The sequence below is a fragment of the Saccoglossus kowalevskii genome, chromosome 9 (genome assembly GCF_978046115.1).
Source record: "Saccoglossus kowalevskii chromosome 9, keSacKowa6.1, whole genome shotgun sequence".
In the NCBI taxonomy this organism is placed as follows: Eukaryota; Metazoa; Hemichordata; class Enteropneusta; family Harrimaniidae; genus Saccoglossus; species Saccoglossus kowalevskii.
The window spans coordinates 19870880-19891540 of NC_140649.1; the positions used below are offsets into that span (position 1 = coordinate 19870880).

Consider the following 20661-nt stretch of genomic DNA (forward strand, 5'->3'; position numbering starts at 1 on the left):
GGGCCCAGCTATTACTCTCACTCTGTGTCAGTATTGTTTTATTGGACACGTTACCTAGATCGCTGACCTTAATACACTTTCTCAGTTTTACGCTCTACCAGGCGGCACTTTATATGTATGACATATCATCAGTTTCAATTTAGCCGTCCCTCGTGGGATGGTATGATGATCTAATGTGGGCCCTTATCGGTGCGTGAGTTTGATGCGTAAATTTGATGAGTTCCCAGGATTATCATGACATTACGTTGCGTTCGGTTGCGACTGGTAATTATTGTCTGTATCTCGATAGGGTTCGTCAAATGCATTAACCTATGCGCCAAATGCATATGTGCATGGTGGAGACCCTCTTTGAGATGTTGTGATTAATTTAATGTCCCACGAGTATAAAATGCTCATTATGAACGGAATCGTTTGCACAATATCACAGTGAAAATTGTCAACACAGTTCCTGATAAAATTCCGCGATCAAAATTGATATGAGATGATGTCTCACGGTGTGTCTTAAATAAACAATTCAAACAAAAACAGTTTACTATTACGCTTATATGTCCGCAGTGGCGTATACTATGATAATGTATACTAGTATGTGAATACATTGTATCTATACAGAATTGTCTAAAACAAGTGTCACTACACACGTACAGTGTACTCATTAGGCGTTAATAATCATTATTTATTTAGCCGCTGAATTAAAGATGTGAATTAAAAGTGCGTTTACATAACATAATATTACATAGAGTTATATATGAAATATACTGTGGAATAGTTTATTTTCGCTGGAATTAATTTTCGCTTTTGAGCGTTTTGTATGAAATTCATTTTCACTAATTTTTGATGAGTTTAATGTGAAATATATGCAAAAAAAATATTTTCGCTGGATTTTATTTTCACGGAATACTCCCATCAGCGAAAATAGCGAAAATAAAGTATTCTACAGTAGACAAAAAACATAAATTTTAATAATGTTGTTTGATACTCCATAATGTAGATATTGATAATTTTCACAAATTAAAAATGTTGCCCTTGCAAGACACACAAGAGTAGCCGTGAGATGAAAAATAAAAAAAAAAACTTATACGCGTGTACAGTAAATGTTACATACCAAATAGCCAGTGCGCATGCGTATTAGAAATTTGCATTGTGTCATCGAACGAATTTATTTATTGGTGTATATTATAAAACAACAGTATTAAAAATTGAATGGTTCCGTCCATATTTCATCATTAATATTCATCCCTTTGCCACATGAAATAACCATAAACTGTTAGACAAACCAAGACGTTAAATATATTAATATGTTTTTCATCCTTTACTTTCTTGTTGTACATAGTCTGGGGGCAATCCTTTTATTACTTTATACATGATAACTGCTTATCATTTTTCTGTAAGTTTTTTTTTTATCAGTTTTTATCTATACATTTTCTATCTACATTGTCAATTACGATATTACAAATTACTTTATCCACAGCTCTCAGACGACCACACTCTCGCCCTGAGTGTCATTACTTACATTGGATGCATTATTTCCATCGTGTGCCTCTTCATTTGCATAATAGTGTTCACTTCGTTTAGGTAAGACGCAAAATTGACATATGAATCTCACAGGGGGACAATGCATGATTTACAGAGACTCGTTTTCTCAAATCAAGAAGTATTTGTTTAGCGAGAAAAACACAAGCTGGCTTTAGAATCTGCGGCATATGGCGACCATGTGTTTATTATATTGTATAGTGCATTTACGACGATTAGGGCAAAAAAAGTGTTAAAAAGGTGCACAGGTTTTCTAAAACACCAATATTTTGCTGTTTTATTTATTACAACAAAACAACGACTTTTAGAATTAATGCCCCCTGAAAATACCAATTTAATGACAGTGAATTGAACGCAAAGTGTTTAGTCCGTAAATTTGGAATTCTGCTTCCAATTTATTAATTTCGCAGCAGGCATGTTATGAAGAGTTTGTCCAGACCACAGAGACGCCGATAGATACGATGTAAGCGTTGAAAAGGGGAAACGGTGCGTTTATGGTAATTCATACGAAATTATCTATTGGTTGAAAGTTGAAACTTGTCATGATTGAAACTACGCCCATAACTGAGCCCAAAGCTTGTCCCCACGAAGTCGCACGTCGTGACTCATGTTTATGGCAATTCGATCGCGCAGTCGCGTAATTTGTCTGTAAAATGCGTCAGAAGGTCACAACGTGCCGATTTTTACAAACAAGCATCTATATCTCTTTGTTTAGATATCTCTCAATAATACTTATTTTTATTATATTTGTGTCGATTGCAGACCACTGTGGTGCGTGCGAAATACTATTCACCGAAATCTGTGTCTGTGTTTACTTGTCGCGGAAGTAACGTTTCTTGTTGGTATTGACAGAACTCAGAATCAGGTAATAATTAATTGTGTAATTATATGATATATAATCGATTTTGTATCTCATTTTTCTTGTTACACCGTTATATCGCGCATTCTGTGTAACAATGCTATATCACATATTCTTCGTGATAATTTATATCACTTATTGTGGTAACAATAAATATCATAACACTCGTTCTGACAGTTGTATATCACTTGTTCTTTGAAACTGTTTTATAACACTTATTTTTCTATCAAATGTATATTATTTATTTTTTAGAACAATGATTATTATTGTTTGTAATAATTTTGTATTCGAATATTTTTGCTTTTAATTTTCAACAATTTTATTTCACTCATTCGGTTAGCACCGATTTTATAATGCTTATTGTTGAAACAACTTCATATAACTTATTCCTCGTGACGATTTGATGTCATTTTATTCTTTCAAGAATGGCAAAACAACGATAGGTCGTCAAACTTTCGTTTGTATTTAAAATATCTCCATAGCGACATTACCAAGTGGACTTCCATTAGGAAGCTGTCTACATATGTGCCGCCACATTGAGCCGGGGTGACTGGAATGTTTCCCCTTAGTCTTCAAAAGTTTCCCAAATGGGGTTTACAATTTCAGTATTTATGGCTGAAATTATGAATATATGAGCCTCAAAAATCGCTAAAAAGCGTTTTGCAGGCCATGGAATTTAGTTAATTCGAGCATGACATTGGCGCATAACGTCTGGATTACACAGGGGTTTTGTTTTGTAAATTTCACTATGTTACCCCGATACGAGTGTTTTTTTTAAAGAAGCAATCATTATATTAGTAACCTTGAGTATTTTGGAGCTCATTTAAAAATATATATATTTTTTATATTGAATCTTCATTTGATAGTAACGCTAGCGTTGTGTTTAACGTAAAATTAACAATCATGTTTTTGCTGTAAACAGCTGTATTCGTTCAATGAAATATTGAAAATGTGCGTGCGCATTCGAGTTTTTCTTTGTTTCGTCGAACGAGTATTGCTATGTGTTCTGACAAAATAAGGGTTTTATTTCAAGTACAATTACATCCTAATGTATTTATCAAGATGCAATATAGAATGGTCAAAACACTAAAATTCACCACATTACCTCTTTTGTAGAACTAAACTGTATAATTTTAAACCCACAGACCTTGTGTGCAGTGTTTGCTGGTCTTATGCACTATTTTTTCCTTGCGGCGTTTGCATGGATGTGCTTGGAGGGCGTACAGCTGTATATTATGCTGGTTCTAGTATTTGCGCAAGAGAAATCCAGGATATACCTGTATTATATCACCGGTTACGGTAAGAATATTCACCTTATTGCTTTTACAACTCTATAAAACTCACTAACAGGTGGCAAATTGTGTATGTGTCTCTGAGCACTGTGTACCAAAATGGTTATTATATAACTATAATTGTATATAACAAAACCATAATTATCTTCCTGCGTAAATTCCGCTAAAAAGATTAGATCCGGTTATTTCAAAACAACGTAACTGATGGAAATTATTTAAAATACTAGTAGTTCAACTTTTCGACGTATACAGCACGTACGAATACATCGTTTGTTTACATGAAATTCGAATACGTGAATGTTACGTACACTGGTAACTGTGTTACATCAACTAGTGAACATATAGATCGAGTTTAGGGTTGAGTTTAGGGTTCAATCAACTACTTATAAAGTATACGTACGCGCAAATCAATTAATAGTTTTTAGTCCCCGTTCGGACGAAGTCCGAAAACGGGGACTTATAATTCGGTCTCCGTCCGCCCGTGTGTCCGTCCGTCCGTGCGTCTGTGCGTCCGTCCGGAGTCATATCTCAGAATCCCTTGGACCGATTCCGTTCATTCTTTGCATGTGCCTAGTACTTTATGTGGGACATATGCACATGCAGTGGTTTAGCGATTCGATTTAAAATGGCCGACTGGCAGCCATCTTGTTTTTTGAAAATGTTGTATTTTGGACATGCTTTGCCAGTTTTCATTCAAACTTGGTACATAGATTATACATGTTAGGATACATGTCCATGACGATTTATTTCACAATTGGATCAAAGATGGCCGACTGGCAGCCATCTTGTTTTTTGAAAATGTCGTATTTTGGACATGCTTTGTCAGTTTTCATTCAAATTTAGTACATAGATCATACATGTTAGGATACATGTCCCCGACCATCTGTGAGTTCCTGAGTCTGTCCGTTCGTCCGTCCGTGTGTCCGTCTGTTCGTGCGTCAGTCTATCCAACGTCATATTTAAGAATCCTGTGGACCGATTTCGTTCATTCTTTGCATGTGCCTAGTACCTTATGTGGGACATATGCACATGCAGTGGTTTAGCGATTCGATTCAAAATGGCCGACTGGCAGCCATCTTGTTTTTTGAAAATGTTGTATTTTGGACATGCTTTGTCAGTTTTCATTCAAACTTGGTACATAGATTATAAATGTTAGGATACATGTCCATGACGATTTATTTCACAATTGGATCAAAGATGGCCGACTGGCAGCCATCTTGTTTTTTGAAAATGTCGTATTTTGGACATGCTTTGTCAGTTTTCATTCAAATTTAGTACATAGATCCTACATGTTAGGGTACATGTCCCCGACCATCCGTGAGTTCCTGAGTCTGTCCGTTCGTTCGTCCGTGTGTCCGTGCGTCAGTCTATCCAACGTCATATTTCAGCATCCTGTGGACCGATTTCGTTCATTCTTTGCATGTGCCTAGTACCTTATGTGGGACATATGCACATGCAGTGGTTTAGCGATTCGATTCAAAATGGCCGACTGGCAGCCATCTTGTTTTTTGAAAATGTTGTATTTTGGACATGCTTTGTCAGTTTTCATTCAAACTTGGTACATAGATTATAAATGTTAGGATACATGTCCATGACGATTTATTTCACAATTGGATCAAAGATGGCCGACTGGCAGCCATCTTGTTTTTTGAAAATGTCGTATTTTGGACATGCTTTGTCAGTTTTCATTCAAATTTAGTACATAGATCCTACATGTTAGGATACATGTCCCCGACCATCTGTGAGTTCCTGAGTCTGTCCGTTCGTCCGTCCGTGTGTCCGTCTGTTCGTGCGTCAGTCTATCCAACGTCATATTTAAGAATCCTGTGGACCGATTTCGTTCATTCTTTGCATGTGCCTAGTACCTTATGTGGGACATATGCACATGCAGTGGTTTAGCGATTCGATTCAAAATGGCCGACTGGCAGCCATCTTGTTTTTTGAAAATGTTGTATTTTGGACATGCTTTGTCAGTTTTCATTCAAACTTGGTACATAGATTATAAATGTTAGGATACATGTCCATGACGATTTATTTCACAATTGGATCAAAGATGGCCGACTGGCAGCCATCTTGTTTTTTGAAAATGTCGTATTTTGGACATGCTTTGTCAGTTTTCATTCAAATTTAGTACATAGATCCTACATGTTAGGGTACATGTCCCCGACCATCCGTGAGTTCCTGAGTCTGTCCGTTCGTTCGTCCGTGTGTCCGTCTGTCCGTGCGTCAGTCTATCCAACGTCATATTTCAGCATCCTGTGGACCGATTTCGTTCATTCTTTGCATGTGCCTAGTACCTTATGTGGGACATATGCACATGCAGTGGTTTAGCGATTCGATTCAAAATGGCCGACTGGCAGCCATCTTGTTTTTTGAAAATGTTGTATTTTGGACATGCTTTGTCAGTTTTCATTCAAACTTGGTACATAGATTATAAATGTTAGGATACATGTCCATGACGATTTATTTCACAATTGGATCAAAGATGGCCGACTGGCAGCCATCTTGTTTTTTGAAAATGTCGTATTTTGGACATGCTTTGTCAGTTTTCATTCAAATTTAGTACATAGATCCTACATGTTAGGATACATGTCCCCGACCATCCGTGAGTTCCTGAGTCTGTCCGTTCGTTCGTCCGTGTGTCCGTCTGTCCGTGCGTCAGTCTATCCAACGTCATATTTCAGAATCCTGTGGACCGATTCCGTTCATTCTTTGCATGTGCCTAGTACCTTATGTGGGACATATGCACATGCAGTGGTTTAGCGATTCGATTCAAAATGGCCGACTGGCAGCCATCTTGTTTTTTTGAAAATGTTGTATTTTGGACATGCTTTGTCAGTTGTCATTCAAACTTGGTACATAGATTATACATGTTAGGATACATGTCCATGACGATTTATTTCGCAATTGGATCAAAGATGGTCGACTGGCAGGCATCTTGTTTTTGTTTTTTTATGCGGTATCTTGGAAGTGCTCTGTCAGTTTTCATTCAAATTTGGCACATACATGTACTTTATACATGTTAGGATGCATGTCCATGACAATTTGTTTCAAAATCTGGTCAAGGATGGCCGATTGACAGCCATCTGGCTTTTTGGCCTTACTACTATATTTCCACAATTTAAGTACCATTTTCATTCGTATTTGGCGCATACATCATACATATCAGTGTGTTTCATAATCAGATCAAAGATGGCTGAATAACGGCTGTTTTTATTTTGGCCATATTACTATGACACGAAACAAGTGTTTTGATGTAAATAAACAATCTGTTGTATACGCCACTTGGAACTCAAGTTTCAAGGACATGCTCGCGACAACCCCTCCGCTTTAATATGACGAGCACAAAGAGAACTTAACGGGGACTGTGTCATTTTCAATGACTTGTGTCATGATATGCTATTAAAATATAATGAATCCACAAAATATCAGAACAAGAAATAATGATTGAAAGTTTTTATTTAGTAATTCATGAGCAGATATTTATTCAAAAAACAAACGACCATAGGAAGCTATAAAATTATTCCTTGGTGTATTGCACATGTAAACTGAATGTCGTTACAAATTTGTATAGACATGCCCTGGTACGTGTCCTGAGTATTGAGCAATAATATTTGATATCCAAATGTTAATCTGAGGCGTCTGTCGTGTTCTATCCCTGCGTGAAATGTACACACTATATAGGTCGTCTCGCAATGCCCGTTCAGATTTCATGTAAACAAAGTATGTATTTTACACGCTGAGTATACGTCGCATGGAGCCTGTATACAACTCGACGCGGCGCGTCGACTATTTAAGGTTATAATACGATAATAGTTTCACTACTCGTCCAGGTTGAGTCACGCGCCGTTCTTGAGTACACGGTTGACCTATGTAAACGCCGAGACGATTGATCGCATTTGATCATTGCTATTCGCATGGCAGATTATTTTACAACCGACTGATTACGCTCAAACGTCGTCGTACACAGACACTCGGTAATCGCATTTGGTGGTCGGTACACGGTGATGGCACCATAATTAAACACTCTTGTAGTTCGGTACATTTGGTAAATTTGCAATGATGCAGCGCTCGATAGTTCAAAACATTAGCGGAATCTAGTAAATTGGTTGTAATAGTTCCAAAATGTCCATTGTATATTCGGACGATGTGTTTGATAATGGTTGCATTAGTAGTCCTGTTTTACGCATGCGTCTTGTATTTTTTTAAAGTTGACTTGATTTATTATTTATTTTACATGAATACAATTTTAAACTCAAACCGTTTAAGACTCGCGAACGAGTCTCGTTGCAAAATGCAGACAGACTGATATTAATATATTCCCCGCGCCATGTGCGTGCATAATTACAGGTGTACCTGCAATCATCGTTGGCATCTCGGCGGCAATAAAACACGACGGTTATGGGACATCATTCCAGTAAGTGTGATTTATTCTATGAATTTCGCGGTATAATTTCAATCAAGACGCCGTTAATAAAGGCCTGTACGTTATCCGTCTCTGGTTTAATCATGACGGGTTTTCGTGTAACACGCGTATAATGAAAGGGGTCGATGCACTTTCATTTAAATCGAGGAAGCAATCTCACGAATTTACAATTAGTGAGCGAATCACCTACTGTAAATTACGTTATTTTAGATGGAATTATACTCGCTAAATGGCATTTAGGCTGTTCTGTTTCACTGATTTTTGATGAGTTGAATGTAAAAAAAGGAAAAAGTTTTATGTCACTAGATTTTATTTCTACTAATTCACTCCTTCAGCGAAAGTAGCGAAAATAAATTCCGGGTGGAAGCACAGTACTTCCATGAAATAGAATTGATACTGTTTATTTCTCTGACAGCTGCTGGTTGACGACAGAATTTGGCTTTATTTGGAGTTTTGTCGGACCAGTGATTGCTATAACGGTGGTAAGTTTTTATATAAAGCAATAAAAAGATTGATCTATATAAACCGTTTTGTTCTAGTACTAGTATGAGTTTTCATTGGGTATAAGGGGTAATGACTGTTGTGCGTAATAATAATCACAAATACGCACCAGTAATTGTAAATACGTGGAAATAATTGTAATTGCGTGGCAATAATTGTAATCAGGTCCCAATTATTGTAAATACGTGCCAGTGATTGTAATTAAATGTCAATAATTGTACTTAGGTCCCAATAATTATAAATACGTGCAAATGATTGTAATTACGTCCGAGTATTTGTAAATACGTTACATTAATTGTAATTACCCACCAATACTTGCAATTATGCACAACTAATGTACTAGTACGTAGCCATAACGTGTTCTCGTATATGTATGTCAAATTCACTCATGAATTGTTGTCTTACTGAGTAGCATAACAACTCAGCTAGGTATTCCCATCAGACACCAATACAATCAAGAGTAGGGCACAATACCTGTTAGCAATGACCTCTTTGCCTACTTATATCACGCAACGTAATCTATCTAATTGTGTCTACATTGCCCATTTCAACGCGTCGCATAGACGTCGTGACAACTTGAGTAAGAATTTTAGTCCCCTATATCTAAAATAGGCTCTATCGCGCCATAGCTGTCTCAGATGGACCGAGCACACGTTGCCAAAACAAACACACATGTACGCGTGGACACGTTTCGACGTGTCTCTCTATATGCAATTTAATTTTCCTTGCAGGTGAATCTTGTATTTTTGTTCATGGCTCTACGAGTGGCATACGCCCACCGTTCAGTTACTGCGAAACAAGAGAAGGGGGCCGCTGTGAAAGTCAGGTGAGTAAGTCATGAACACGTGGCATTCTCACCTACCGGCTCACTCGAGGTGTTATGAAGCTCAACATTTAAGAAAAATGCATTGGTGTGTAGGCTCATAGTTTGAATAGCATATCACACAATAAAAGTTACTGATATAAAATACATAAATGGCAATCAATACAGATGAATTAAAATGGTTTTGTTCACGAACACAATATTGTGATTTTCGTAAACTAAAAAATGTTTCTTTTGCAGCACGCATAACTACGTGCGCAATGATTTTTTAGTACGTACTAATTATTAAATACGCGTGTGAATTTGTAATACATTAAGCGTTGAATACTATGCACATACACATCCAACTATACAGCTCCGGCTTGCAATATTAAGTTATCCATCATTCATGGACACGATTAGTTGTTTGGGTCGATGAGCTACAACTATGTAGCATTGTTTCATTTTAGGAAATGGGCGAAGGGCGCGGTTGTGTTGGTGTGTATACTTGGGGTCACGTGGATACTCGGACTTCTCTATGTCGATGGAAACTCCGTTGTGATGGCCTACACGTTTACACTGATGAACACCTTCCAGGTGAGTGTTGTATATATCTCTTCCCAGCGCACACATTCATACATTACCACCACGGAATATTCCCTGTTGTTCAAGGTGATGCCCGGACAATAATCCATGATTAATAGTTATACACACTAATATGAGGTACAAAACGCGTTAGTGAATGATCAGTAATATTTAGTGGAATGTTAATTGAAAAAAGACAAAACCGCGCTACGTATTCTTATTCGATTATGAGACACGAATATTCTTCTACGATTTCGCGAAGGTCTTACTTAAACTTATTATCTATCACAGTAGATGGTTTAAATTCTGAGGTTGCATCGGTGAATTGTACGATTCGTTTGTTTTTACTTTCAGGGAACGTACATTTTCGTGTTTCACTGCCTGTGCAACGAAAAAGTCCAGAAAGAAATCGGTAAGAGGTTACGCAGATCACGACTTGTACCGAGCTATATCCGAAACAAGTATCTGCAGCATCTCCAGCAGAGCTCGGGTGCGCAGGCGCAGAGTACAGCGTCCCAGGTAAGAAATACAAATGGTGTATTTGAACTCACTTGCGTGTAGATCCGGTACGATACAGTGCAGTATTTGATGCAATGTTGAGAAATGTGGCGCAGTGATATATGACGAGTGTATAATCAATGTAAGAGGGAGGGGTATTAATTGTCTTCTTTCCGCCAAGAAACATTGATGTGTTGTAATTTGCGATAACATTTGTTAGTTATAGTAAGGAAATTGTCTCTCGCTGATAATTCACGCCGTCGCTACATTCTAAGCACATCCTGGCAAAACACATGGAGGTCTGTAACCAGGGGCGCTGATTCAAATATTCATGGTACTTCATGAATTCAAAGTAAAACATGACCAATCACCGCATGTTTTAGTGGAGAGTCTGGGTCGTTTTCTTCTACAATTTGATTGGTTCTTTGTGGTTCAGAGAGAGACGCTGATTGGTGCACCCCGAGCTACTGAATATTATGATTCCTTGTAGTAGCCACCAAATATCATGATTACATAGGCCGCGGGCGTGATGATGGGAGACAATTGTACTATTCAAGTTGGGGGGCAAAGATCAGTCTCGTGGCTCGCTCGGACTCAGCGAGATCTCGCTTGTCAATTGCATCTTAGGTATATTATTACTGCTTTATTCCTCCAGTAAAAATAAAGTTTTTTACAGTAATATCTAATTATGTGTTGTCTTGTGTTAATACAGGGTGTCAGACAGAGTGAGAGCAGCAACTGTATCATAAGCGCAGTATCGGAGTCTGTCCAGATGCCAGAATCAGACGTCAAAGCTCCAAATCGTGGTAAGCACATGGGTTGAGAAATGAAACAAAACAGGAACTGAACACCAGCGTTACATGCGATTGCTTTTGAAACAAAACCACTATTCGAAAGTCTATTATTGATTTAAGAATTCGATGGAGTCTAGGGTAGATTAAAGATATAATATGGATGAAATCATCTATTTTTAAGATTGTTGTTCGATACTCTATACAAATCGGATTATGATTATTATAAACTAAAAATGTTATGATTGCTTGATACGTAACCGTACTCGTTCGATAAAAAGTAAAAACCACTAATACGCATGTGCAGTGATTGTTATTGTACGTATCAAAAAAACCAGTGCACATACGTATTAGAGAATTTCATTGTTTCGTTGAACGAATACTCAGATCATGATAAATTCTAATCTAATGGATCTATCATTACACAGCGTCAGATATCAATACTAACAATAACATGTTTTCACCCTTATTACAACTTTAAATTAGTTTGATTTTTGGAAATATATCTGTAAGTACTAATAAAATATCGAACGTTTCGAAGGTCATCTATACGCATTCAATCCGCCTTTCGGTGGCGGCCATGCTTGATTTCGCTCCAAACGAATTGTGGTCGGTTTGTAAGAAGTTCACTGCTATTTTCCACACAGAAATTTTATGGATTGTTGGTGAATAACTAGATTAGCTCTTGGCTTCCGGTAACTGGACTTCCGGTAACTGGTAACCATGCGACTCCGCGAGTGTCATGATTAATGTAATTCGCCCAATAGACGAACATGGCTGTCAAGATAACGAGAGAGCCACGATTTTTTTTTTGTCCCATTGTATTCTCTCTTGTCCGTGCGTCAACTATTTCCCAAAACTGTGTAACCATAGGAATTTGGAACAATGGGCGCGATGGCATTATAAAATTATTTGAGGGGCAATAGAAAGTATCGTGGCTCTCTCGCTGCGAGATTTCGGCGACCCGTCGTGCTAAAATACATATAGGTCCCGTGGATTCAAACTGACCAACAAAATATGTAATTTATAGAGTCAGGGTGACTAATGAAGCACGTTACATATAAGCCACTGTGCGTGAATGAATGATGATACTACAGTTGCGTGCAACGTCTTGAAATAATTAAATATGATGCTATTAAAACACTGCAGGCGAAGCGTTCGTGGATCTTGCAGCCACGAATCATAATGATAATCACTGCCATTCGAATTTATTCTCGCCATTTCCACTAATATGATGTTTACTTTGCTTGTTTTTCAGCTGACTCGTACGTTCGCGGTAACAAGGGGCAATATACGTTGTCTTGAAAGCTGGACCTTACTCATTGCTGAATAGTCGTGTGAGGGCGCTTTAGTATCAACAGTCGTCTCAGGATGCCTGCGGGAGTTATTATATTCAAGAGTCAATGTTTGTTGTTAATATTTAATGACTATATATGTATTTTATTCGCAGGAATACACATTTTTGTCAATAGGGTAAAACGCTTTCCCCGGCATTGCACGTTTATCGGACGATGAGGACGTTGTTTACTTTTAACATTTCACGGATTAGAAGTTAGACGTTTTTTTTTATATTTTTCAAAACTATAATGTTCTTTGAATTTATGATGTATTAAATGTATGTTATAAAGTTAATTAGCATACTGGTGGGTTACAAACAGTTCTGTATAATGGGAACAATGGGTATATGATGCATCATAATACACTGTAACCTCAATATAATGAACACCTTTATAATGAATTTCCTGATATAATGAACACATAACATGTGCCCCGCTTACAACAAACCCAATGTATTATGTGCTTCAATATAGTGAACATTTCACTATAACAAACTAATTGTATGTTTCCCAAAGAGTTCGTTATAACGAGGCTACAGTGTATGTCGTAATTGCTAAGCTCAATGTCCAGTCCAGTGTCCAATCTTCGAAAAAAAAATATCGTCATTAAGTGAAGCCGTAATTAGTAACTCATATAAACGACGGTACATGAGGCTTATGTCTGTCTGCGTATGTCCACCGGCAGAGGGCACAGTTTACACAAATTAGCCAGTCTGCTCACTCAAAACACTTATACTTGTATTAATTTACATTCTGTTTATTATATGTATTATTAGAGATGTGAATATGTACATTTTATTTCTATATCAATAACAAATAAAAGAAGATTGAGGTGAAGTTTAATGTGAATACTTTTATGAGTAGGTTTAGTGAAATGTTACGCTAATGCCCTGATTATTATATAACCACTATATATTTCTTTGCACATTATTTTCTGATTAAAATGTAGTGCATTCAATAAAATTTATGTCTGTTCTTTGTTTCACATTTATAATTTTACTCTCTTATGTACAGAAAGATTTTTTCAGGTATATGCAAAACCTCCTACTTCTGTCAGTTCAATAACATCCCGCGATGTTATGCAACTCCAAGCACGCCAGATTTATGTATCATAGCTAGCGTCTCATTAACTATTTTGATGGAACTATGCAATGGTCCTAGTATATACTATAAATGCCACACACCACATGTATATTTTACAAACGGTAGTTTGTAAATGACGGATTTCATAATATCATATTGAGATACACCTTTAATTTAAATCTAGCAACGTCAAAACGACAAACGTCACAGTGATGACGCAATTGAGTGTTGGTTATACAGTAGTTCCTCGTTTAGAATGGAGTGCAGCTATAAAACAATTCCATTAACAAACTACTATAGTATGTATGGCATTTTTACCATTACGTCACTGAATAGTTCCGTTGCTAGAAGGCGCTATTAACATGAAAGCTGTATTGATATACCGGAATTGGAATAGATTAGTGAAATACTTTTAACCATGTTCAAATGTTCACAAAAAAGTGTAAATATTATCGCATTACATATATACAAAGAACAGGAACGACATCTCACATGAAGTAGGCTATGCGATCTTCTAGGTGGGTCCTCTATAGTATAGCCAGAGGTGAAACAGTTTAACACAGTTAAATCTAACCTTGTCATAAATGGGGTACACACTCACCAACAACAACATCAAATCACCATGGTGGTGGTCGGATAGTTGCCAGTTGGCAAAGTTGGCAGAAAAAAAATCGTTCAAATTATTAGCAAAAAATATAGCATAAACTATAAAAATTGTGGTTTACGGAATAAAATAGACTTTGAATATAGTTTCATAACTAACTCTGACAATAACATGCTGTAGTACCGCAATGGAATGTGAGAAATGGAATGTTCAATGACGCAATATTGACGCTAGTCTGGGCTTACTATAAGTATTACACTAATTACATATTGTTCCGTGGCAGTTAGTTTGTCGTCATTTTTCGTCACAGGTGTTGCAATGCGCATGTGTTTTTATGCGTTTTTTTTTTCGAATATTATAGTAGCATACTCTTCTTCTGTGACTAATTAAACGTGTCCGATGTACACTATTTAGTGGACAGGTAATCGGCTCTAACATCGTCAAATTGCAATATTAAGCTAAAATTATGTCATATCATTATTGCTGCAAAGTATAGGATATTTCTGTATATAAATCTGTAATAACTCGTACCACGGCCAATACGATTCATAACCGCCTCCGCCGTCTGCATTTATTTGCGTCCCACACTGGTGAGACAAAATCAAGTGTATCGATATGGCAAATCCAGATAGGTGGAGCAGCGAATTCGCGTCATCAGACGTTTGCGGCGCATGTATCATTCGAAAGCAGGCGCTTTGTTTCGTCTACTTCATTGGACTCGTTGACGGTTGCCGGAGTAGCGTGTTCGGTTTCTTCGGATATATTAATATTTGCGTACTCGAAGTTGTCACCTATTTCCATATTGACGTAAGGCTGTTAAGAGACCAGAAACCAATGCATATATATGAGTTAAACACGTTTCATCCACGCACAACCCTCGTCACGTATTTGATAGTGACTAGGAAAACGCTGGAGCAGGATTGATGAAGTAACAGGTCCGCTGCATGAAGTGTATAAAATCACGTACGAAAACATACCAATGTATGGGTCAATTACTTGTCATATAAGTAGCGCCCTCTAACGTCAACGCGAATTAGAATATTGATTTGTGTTTTTAAATGTAGTCATCCGTCAATAAAAATATTGTTTTTAAAAGATTTCTCATACTTTAAATGACAAACGATCACATACACATACATTGGGTAAACTAAAAATAGGTTATTTGTCGTCACAGAAACTTTGTGTCGCTGGAGGGAGCGACCAAAGTGGTGTTTGTTAAATTGAATAGAACATTCACTAATATTTTTACCTTAGCATCCTGTATGAGTTTCTTTAAGGCCATGTAAAGTTGGCCAAAATCTGGCCGGTCATAGGGTCTTTCTCGCCAACATTGCCGCATAATCTCGTAGCTGAAATAGAAAATAATATGTACATTAAATTAAAGTTGTTCTGAAGAAAAATCTTGAAAGCATTAATTCAGATATATTTTAGAGGCTTCACGCTGATTCATTACACTATGCAAATAAACGCAATGAATTGAATTGGTGAATTGTATTTGTGTGTCCATTTCATAGGTTCCTACTGCGTCGTTTTGTGCTGTGTTTTACCGCGATGCGCTCTCGCAGTGTTGTTATGCTTGTGAGGTGTAGAACAGATGAAGAATGTTACATACACCGGTGCTTCGCAGTTCAGAGGTTTTGGCATCCTGTACTTCCGTGGAAGTTGTTGATACAATTCAGCGCACGTCAGACCAGGGTATGGAGTTCCTCCTGGGAAGAGACAACAATACAACAGTTAAGTACAAATAGGCATAATACGCATGACATATGCAATATAGGGACGGTCCTCACGTGCTAAGAAACATGCTGTTCCAACCGTTCTGGCAACGACATAGACTTTTCAGGAAAAAGTATTTTTGATTAATTGTTGATGGGCAATTTGTTCCAGGTGCGTGTGAGATTTAGTATTAATTCTAATGCATACTCCTCGGTCAATTTCCGCTGACGATATCAAATTTCAAAAAAAAAAAAAAAAAAAAAAACATGCTAAACCCACCTAAAGTGATGATCTCCCACAGCAGTATTCCAAATGACCATCTGAATAGAAAAGGTGAAAATATTAAAGCGGGAGGGTCGTCACCTGCGCACGCGCGGGAATTGAGCGATGATAACAACACACGCTAAAAACGCAAATGCTTATGGGTAGACGCTTGTTTGTAAAAAAAAAAAAAAAAAAAAAAAAAAAAAAAAAAAAATATCACGCTATGGCCATCTGACGCATGCGTTGGTTACGACTCCCCGCTTTAAATGAACATTAAATATACTTTATATTATTACGCCTAATACCAATAATAGGTCAATGAAAGGATCCCGATAACGAGAGATTATACTGCCCATGCGCTTGCACTTAGACGAGACACATGGCGGAACTGTGAGTTTCCAAAACTAAAATAAAAAACATCAGTTCTGAAACTTACACATCACTCTTCGTGGTGTACACACTGAAATTGAGAGACTCGATCGCCATCCATCGTACTGGAAGTCGACCCTGAAACATATGAAATAAGCAGGCACAGATGAGCTTATCCCGAGTTTAGCACAACAGATCGTAAGCGACTAACTAGCTAAGTGACAATACAGGCAGACACAATGCACATACCAACTTTGACATTGTGTTTGTGAAATTTGGATATGCATACTAAATTAAACGGTCATACCATGGCATGTTGAACAAATTGCTTAATAATGTTGTTAGTTTCGCCCCAAAATGTTTTTTTTTTGTACAAAAAACAAATCTCAAAAGATGCAAGTTACATCAAGTTGATCCCACCATTATACACGAGATCTACAAAACCGCTTTCTCAACTGATGCCACTTATTTCAGACAGTTTAGTTCCAGTAATATAATCATATACCTATTGGCCAATTCGCTACAACTTGATTTAACGAGAATACAAGAATATTAAATTAGTTAAAATAATACTCTAGCTAGAAGACATGTATTGCAGCAGTACCTACCGCAGTCATCTTGACATATACTTCATCGCTTCTGGAAAGTCCAAAATCAGCCACCTTAGCTACGAAGTTGTCATAAATAAGAATATTTCTGGCAGCTAAGTCGCGGTGTACGCACTAAAATATAACGGAAGATTGCACAAGTTGTGTAAAACAATGTGATTATTGGCTGCTGTGCAGTCTCTATTTTTTTGGTGCAGAATTGAAACTCTCCTTTCATACTCCCTCATATTACCATGGCAACTACGCTGTTGAGTCATTCAATTGTGAATAGTAGAATGAACATGTTGATCATCATCTCAATTATTTCAATCTAAAAATTCTAATTAATAAAACCTGAATGAGAAAAGGTTATTGTGAACATTCCTTGATAATTGGCTTTGATAACGTAACTGTGTTGTAAACAACAGTGTTGCACCACGGGTAGATCCATGGTTCTATACTGTATGTTAATGAGCATGTGAGCTATTTAGCATAACTTAATCAGCTCAATATTTATACTGTAAAATATTTGAAAAAACAATTTTAATTTCAACCCTGAGCTGGATCTCTATATTTAACGAAGTTGTAATTCAACAAAATGTCAACAAATTTCAACGAATTGTGCTCTCTGTAAACGGCTACAATGTCATAAGCGAGACGCAGTCGACGCCTGAGGGCGACCCATACTCAAATGAAAGCTGGCGCCTGAAAGACTGATTACGTCACAGAATACTTCATGTGTCCTTTGAAAATAAAAATAATCATTATTGCTTACCCCTTTTTCTGACAGATGTGTCATTCCCAATGCAACGTCTGCGGCAAAACCGAGCAATTGCTCCGCGGAGTACGTGGACGCCATGTTGGTTTTTCTGGCATAGTTCGGGTCAGTTTCTAAGACACGACTGACCCGTAGTATATTTAGGAGATTCCCATATCGGGCGAATTCGGTAGCAACGTAAAGAATGCCTAAACAAAATCATAGAATATGTGTAAGCTTTAAAATTGTACATCTTCAAATATATGACATACATAAACTCGATTTACCCCTTTTTGCATCGCTTGAAAGTGCGACTTTTTGTTTGACTAAGGAATTTATGATATTAGCACAGCCAACCAGTCAACCAGACCAGTTTAATATTATTATGAATTCAAAGTGATCCATGTTATGTTAAGTTTTAAAAAATAAAAAATAAAACATTAAAATGTTAATTTAAACTAAATTAGGAGATACATTTTTACAACATGTTGAATACACAAATAACTGGACTAACAATATTCTAATAAATAATAAAGAAACTGGACTGCTTCGAAGATCACTGGTGCATCAACAGCGGATTGGCAGAGGTTAACGACCAAGAACTAATATTCCCTCGAGATATCGTATAAAATATTTTTGTCACTTTCTGAACCACATGTGATGTAATTTAACAGTAATAACAACTTTATGCTTTTAAAATCAAAAACATTATCTAGACAATCACAACATATATCGCCTATATATTGAACTATATAATAAACGCTGTAATTCGTTTTAATGTACAATTTGTATTGTAATTTTTAGCAATTGTATATAGAGCATGTAATTTTTATTGAACAATGTCATGATAAATAACGGTATGTTAAAAATCAAAAATCTAATAAATTAAAAAAATTCACTCAAATTAATAAAATTGTGTTATAATAACACAGACATTTTAGTATTAATATAATTTTTCAAAGTTATAAACTATGACAAAAGAACGTTTTGTCAATAGAATAATGTCTTCCTGTATGTATTATTTTCTCGTAATAATATTGATGCCATGTTATGTTTTACAGTATTTTTCTATAAATGTATGTTGACAGTTTTGTGAAATATGGGCATTATTTCATATTGGCTTAAAATCTTGATCAACAGTTTGGATTTGAGAAATTTATTGACAATATTCTTGTACTAGAAGATATTTTCCTTCGGAGATAGATTTTGACAACAATTTTTGCCAATATCTCGTATTATTGCTACACGAGCCAAAACATGTTTGAGGGCGCTTTTCACATGATTTTAGAGCAATTGCCTCGTTTAAAAGATACATAATTCACAATTTCGAACTGTAATGCACCATGCTTTAATTCAGAATAATTCAAAGTTGTCAAAGTTGTCATGTGCGAAAACATAGGGAGAGGTCATTATGATGACCACTGGGGGTATAACTTACAATATTTAAAGTACTAGTATAATTCGATTCACTTTTAGATTTCACGTGCCCACCAGCGTTTTGGGGTTCTTTTGTAACGTATCTTCCATATTGATGTAGTATTACCGATTGGGGAATCATAAGAATAAAAATGAAAGAAATCGAATACTCTGACAGGTACCCAAACACCCCCCACCCCCACCCACCCTCTAGGATATGACTCTTACCTCCACGCTCACATGCGCCAATCAGATTGACAATATTTGGGTGTTTGCCAACTTTACACATGATTTCAAGTTCACCGATGAAGTCTTTCTTGTCGCTGTCTGTGGCGCCATCTATAAAGACAAGCATACCGTCACAATGGCTTTACTGTAATATACTGATAACGTAAGATGAGACTAATAATAAAATTCTGCCAATTTCGACATTATAATATTATATATTATAATAACGTGCTAAATCACAGACGTCACCCACATGTACCCGGAATATATCGTACTGTGACGCCGTATGCCTCAGGCTGATATTAACCATAAATGTCATTCTAATGTCATATAATAATTGATGTAATATGATATCCTTGTCTTTAACAAATTAATTTCCCAAGTTTTTCATTAATTTCGGCAACTTTATGACCACTTTTTTTAATCGAATTTCAAATAATGTGTTTTTCAAAGTTGTAAAACTGCCCAGGTAGAAATGCTGTAGTTGCCAATATAATATATATCAGTTCGAGCATGTTCATTTCCTACTTTTCATATTAAACACACTTCAGTTTCTGCTATCACCGCTCCTGGGCCCTGGGGACATATATTTTCAAGATAGCTTCGGTGACAATAAAGTACGGAAGTATGAAATGTTTTGATAACAATACTATGACTGTAATTCACATACCTTTAAGTACTTTCAAAGCTACATCTATAACATCGTGGTCATCTTGCTTGATGGTTGCTTTCATGACGATGCCGAAATTACCCTCTGCAATAATTCTGTCTTCAAATAATATTTTGTCCCACGGTATGCGCCAGAAATCAAGGTGAGCCGGTACTATCATTCCGCTCGTATCTGCCGCCACGCTACACGCCATACCAGACGAGGATTGTTGCTGTGCGTTGTCCCCTGGGTCACCCTCTCTATAATCGTTATTTTGCGAAGGTTGTCTTTGGATCTATAATTTTAAAAAAAATAATCAAAGACATATATAAACAAGCAGCCTCTCGGCTGAGATAGCTCCGCTGTT

At 36.8% G+C, this 20661-nt stretch overlaps 2 protein-coding genes across 3 annotated transcripts in view; one reads left to right on the forward strand and one right to left on the reverse strand.

Moving 5' to 3' along the window:
• Window positions 1-13584, forward strand: part of LOC100375142 (adhesion G protein-coupled receptor L4-like) — a 29477-nt gene extending 15893 nt beyond the window's left edge. The window contains exons 16-25 of the mRNA XM_085503280.1: window positions 1469-1572; window positions 2293-2395; window positions 3535-3688; window positions 8032-8098; window positions 8523-8589; window positions 9340-9434; window positions 9881-10007; window positions 10350-10514; window positions 11206-11299; window positions 12543-13584. Of these exons, the coding sequence (XP_085359406.1) occupies window positions 1469-1572; window positions 2293-2395; window positions 3535-3688; window positions 8032-8098; window positions 8523-8589; window positions 9340-9434; window positions 9881-10007; window positions 10350-10514; window positions 11206-11299; window positions 12543-12589 (1023 nt within the window). The 3' untranslated portion in view covers window positions 12590-13584. The remainder of the gene's footprint in view (window positions 1-1468; window positions 1573-2292; window positions 2396-3534; window positions 3689-8031; window positions 8099-8522; window positions 8590-9339; window positions 9435-9880; window positions 10008-10349; window positions 10515-11205; window positions 11300-12542) is intronic.
• LOC100375286 (angiopoietin-1 receptor-like) overlaps window positions 12691-20661 on the reverse strand; it is a 36236-nt gene continuing 28265 nt past the window's right edge. For both annotated transcript variants that reach the window (XM_085503279.1, XM_085503278.1), the window contains 9 exons: window positions 20316-20589; window positions 19646-19756; window positions 18020-18210; window positions 17266-17379; window positions 16725-16795; window positions 16304-16344; window positions 15921-16017; window positions 15558-15657; window positions 12691-15121 (listed from right to left, as the gene is read on the reverse strand). In XM_085503279.1, coding sequence (XP_085359405.1) covers window positions 14963-15121; window positions 15558-15657; window positions 15921-16017; window positions 16304-16344; window positions 16725-16795; window positions 17266-17379; window positions 18020-18210; window positions 19646-19756; window positions 20316-20589 — 1158 coding nt within the window. In that variant the 3' untranslated portion in view covers window positions 12691-14962. The remainder of the gene's footprint in view (window positions 15122-15557; window positions 15658-15920; window positions 16018-16303; window positions 16345-16724; window positions 16796-17265; window positions 17380-18019; window positions 18211-19645; window positions 19757-20315; window positions 20590-20661) is intronic.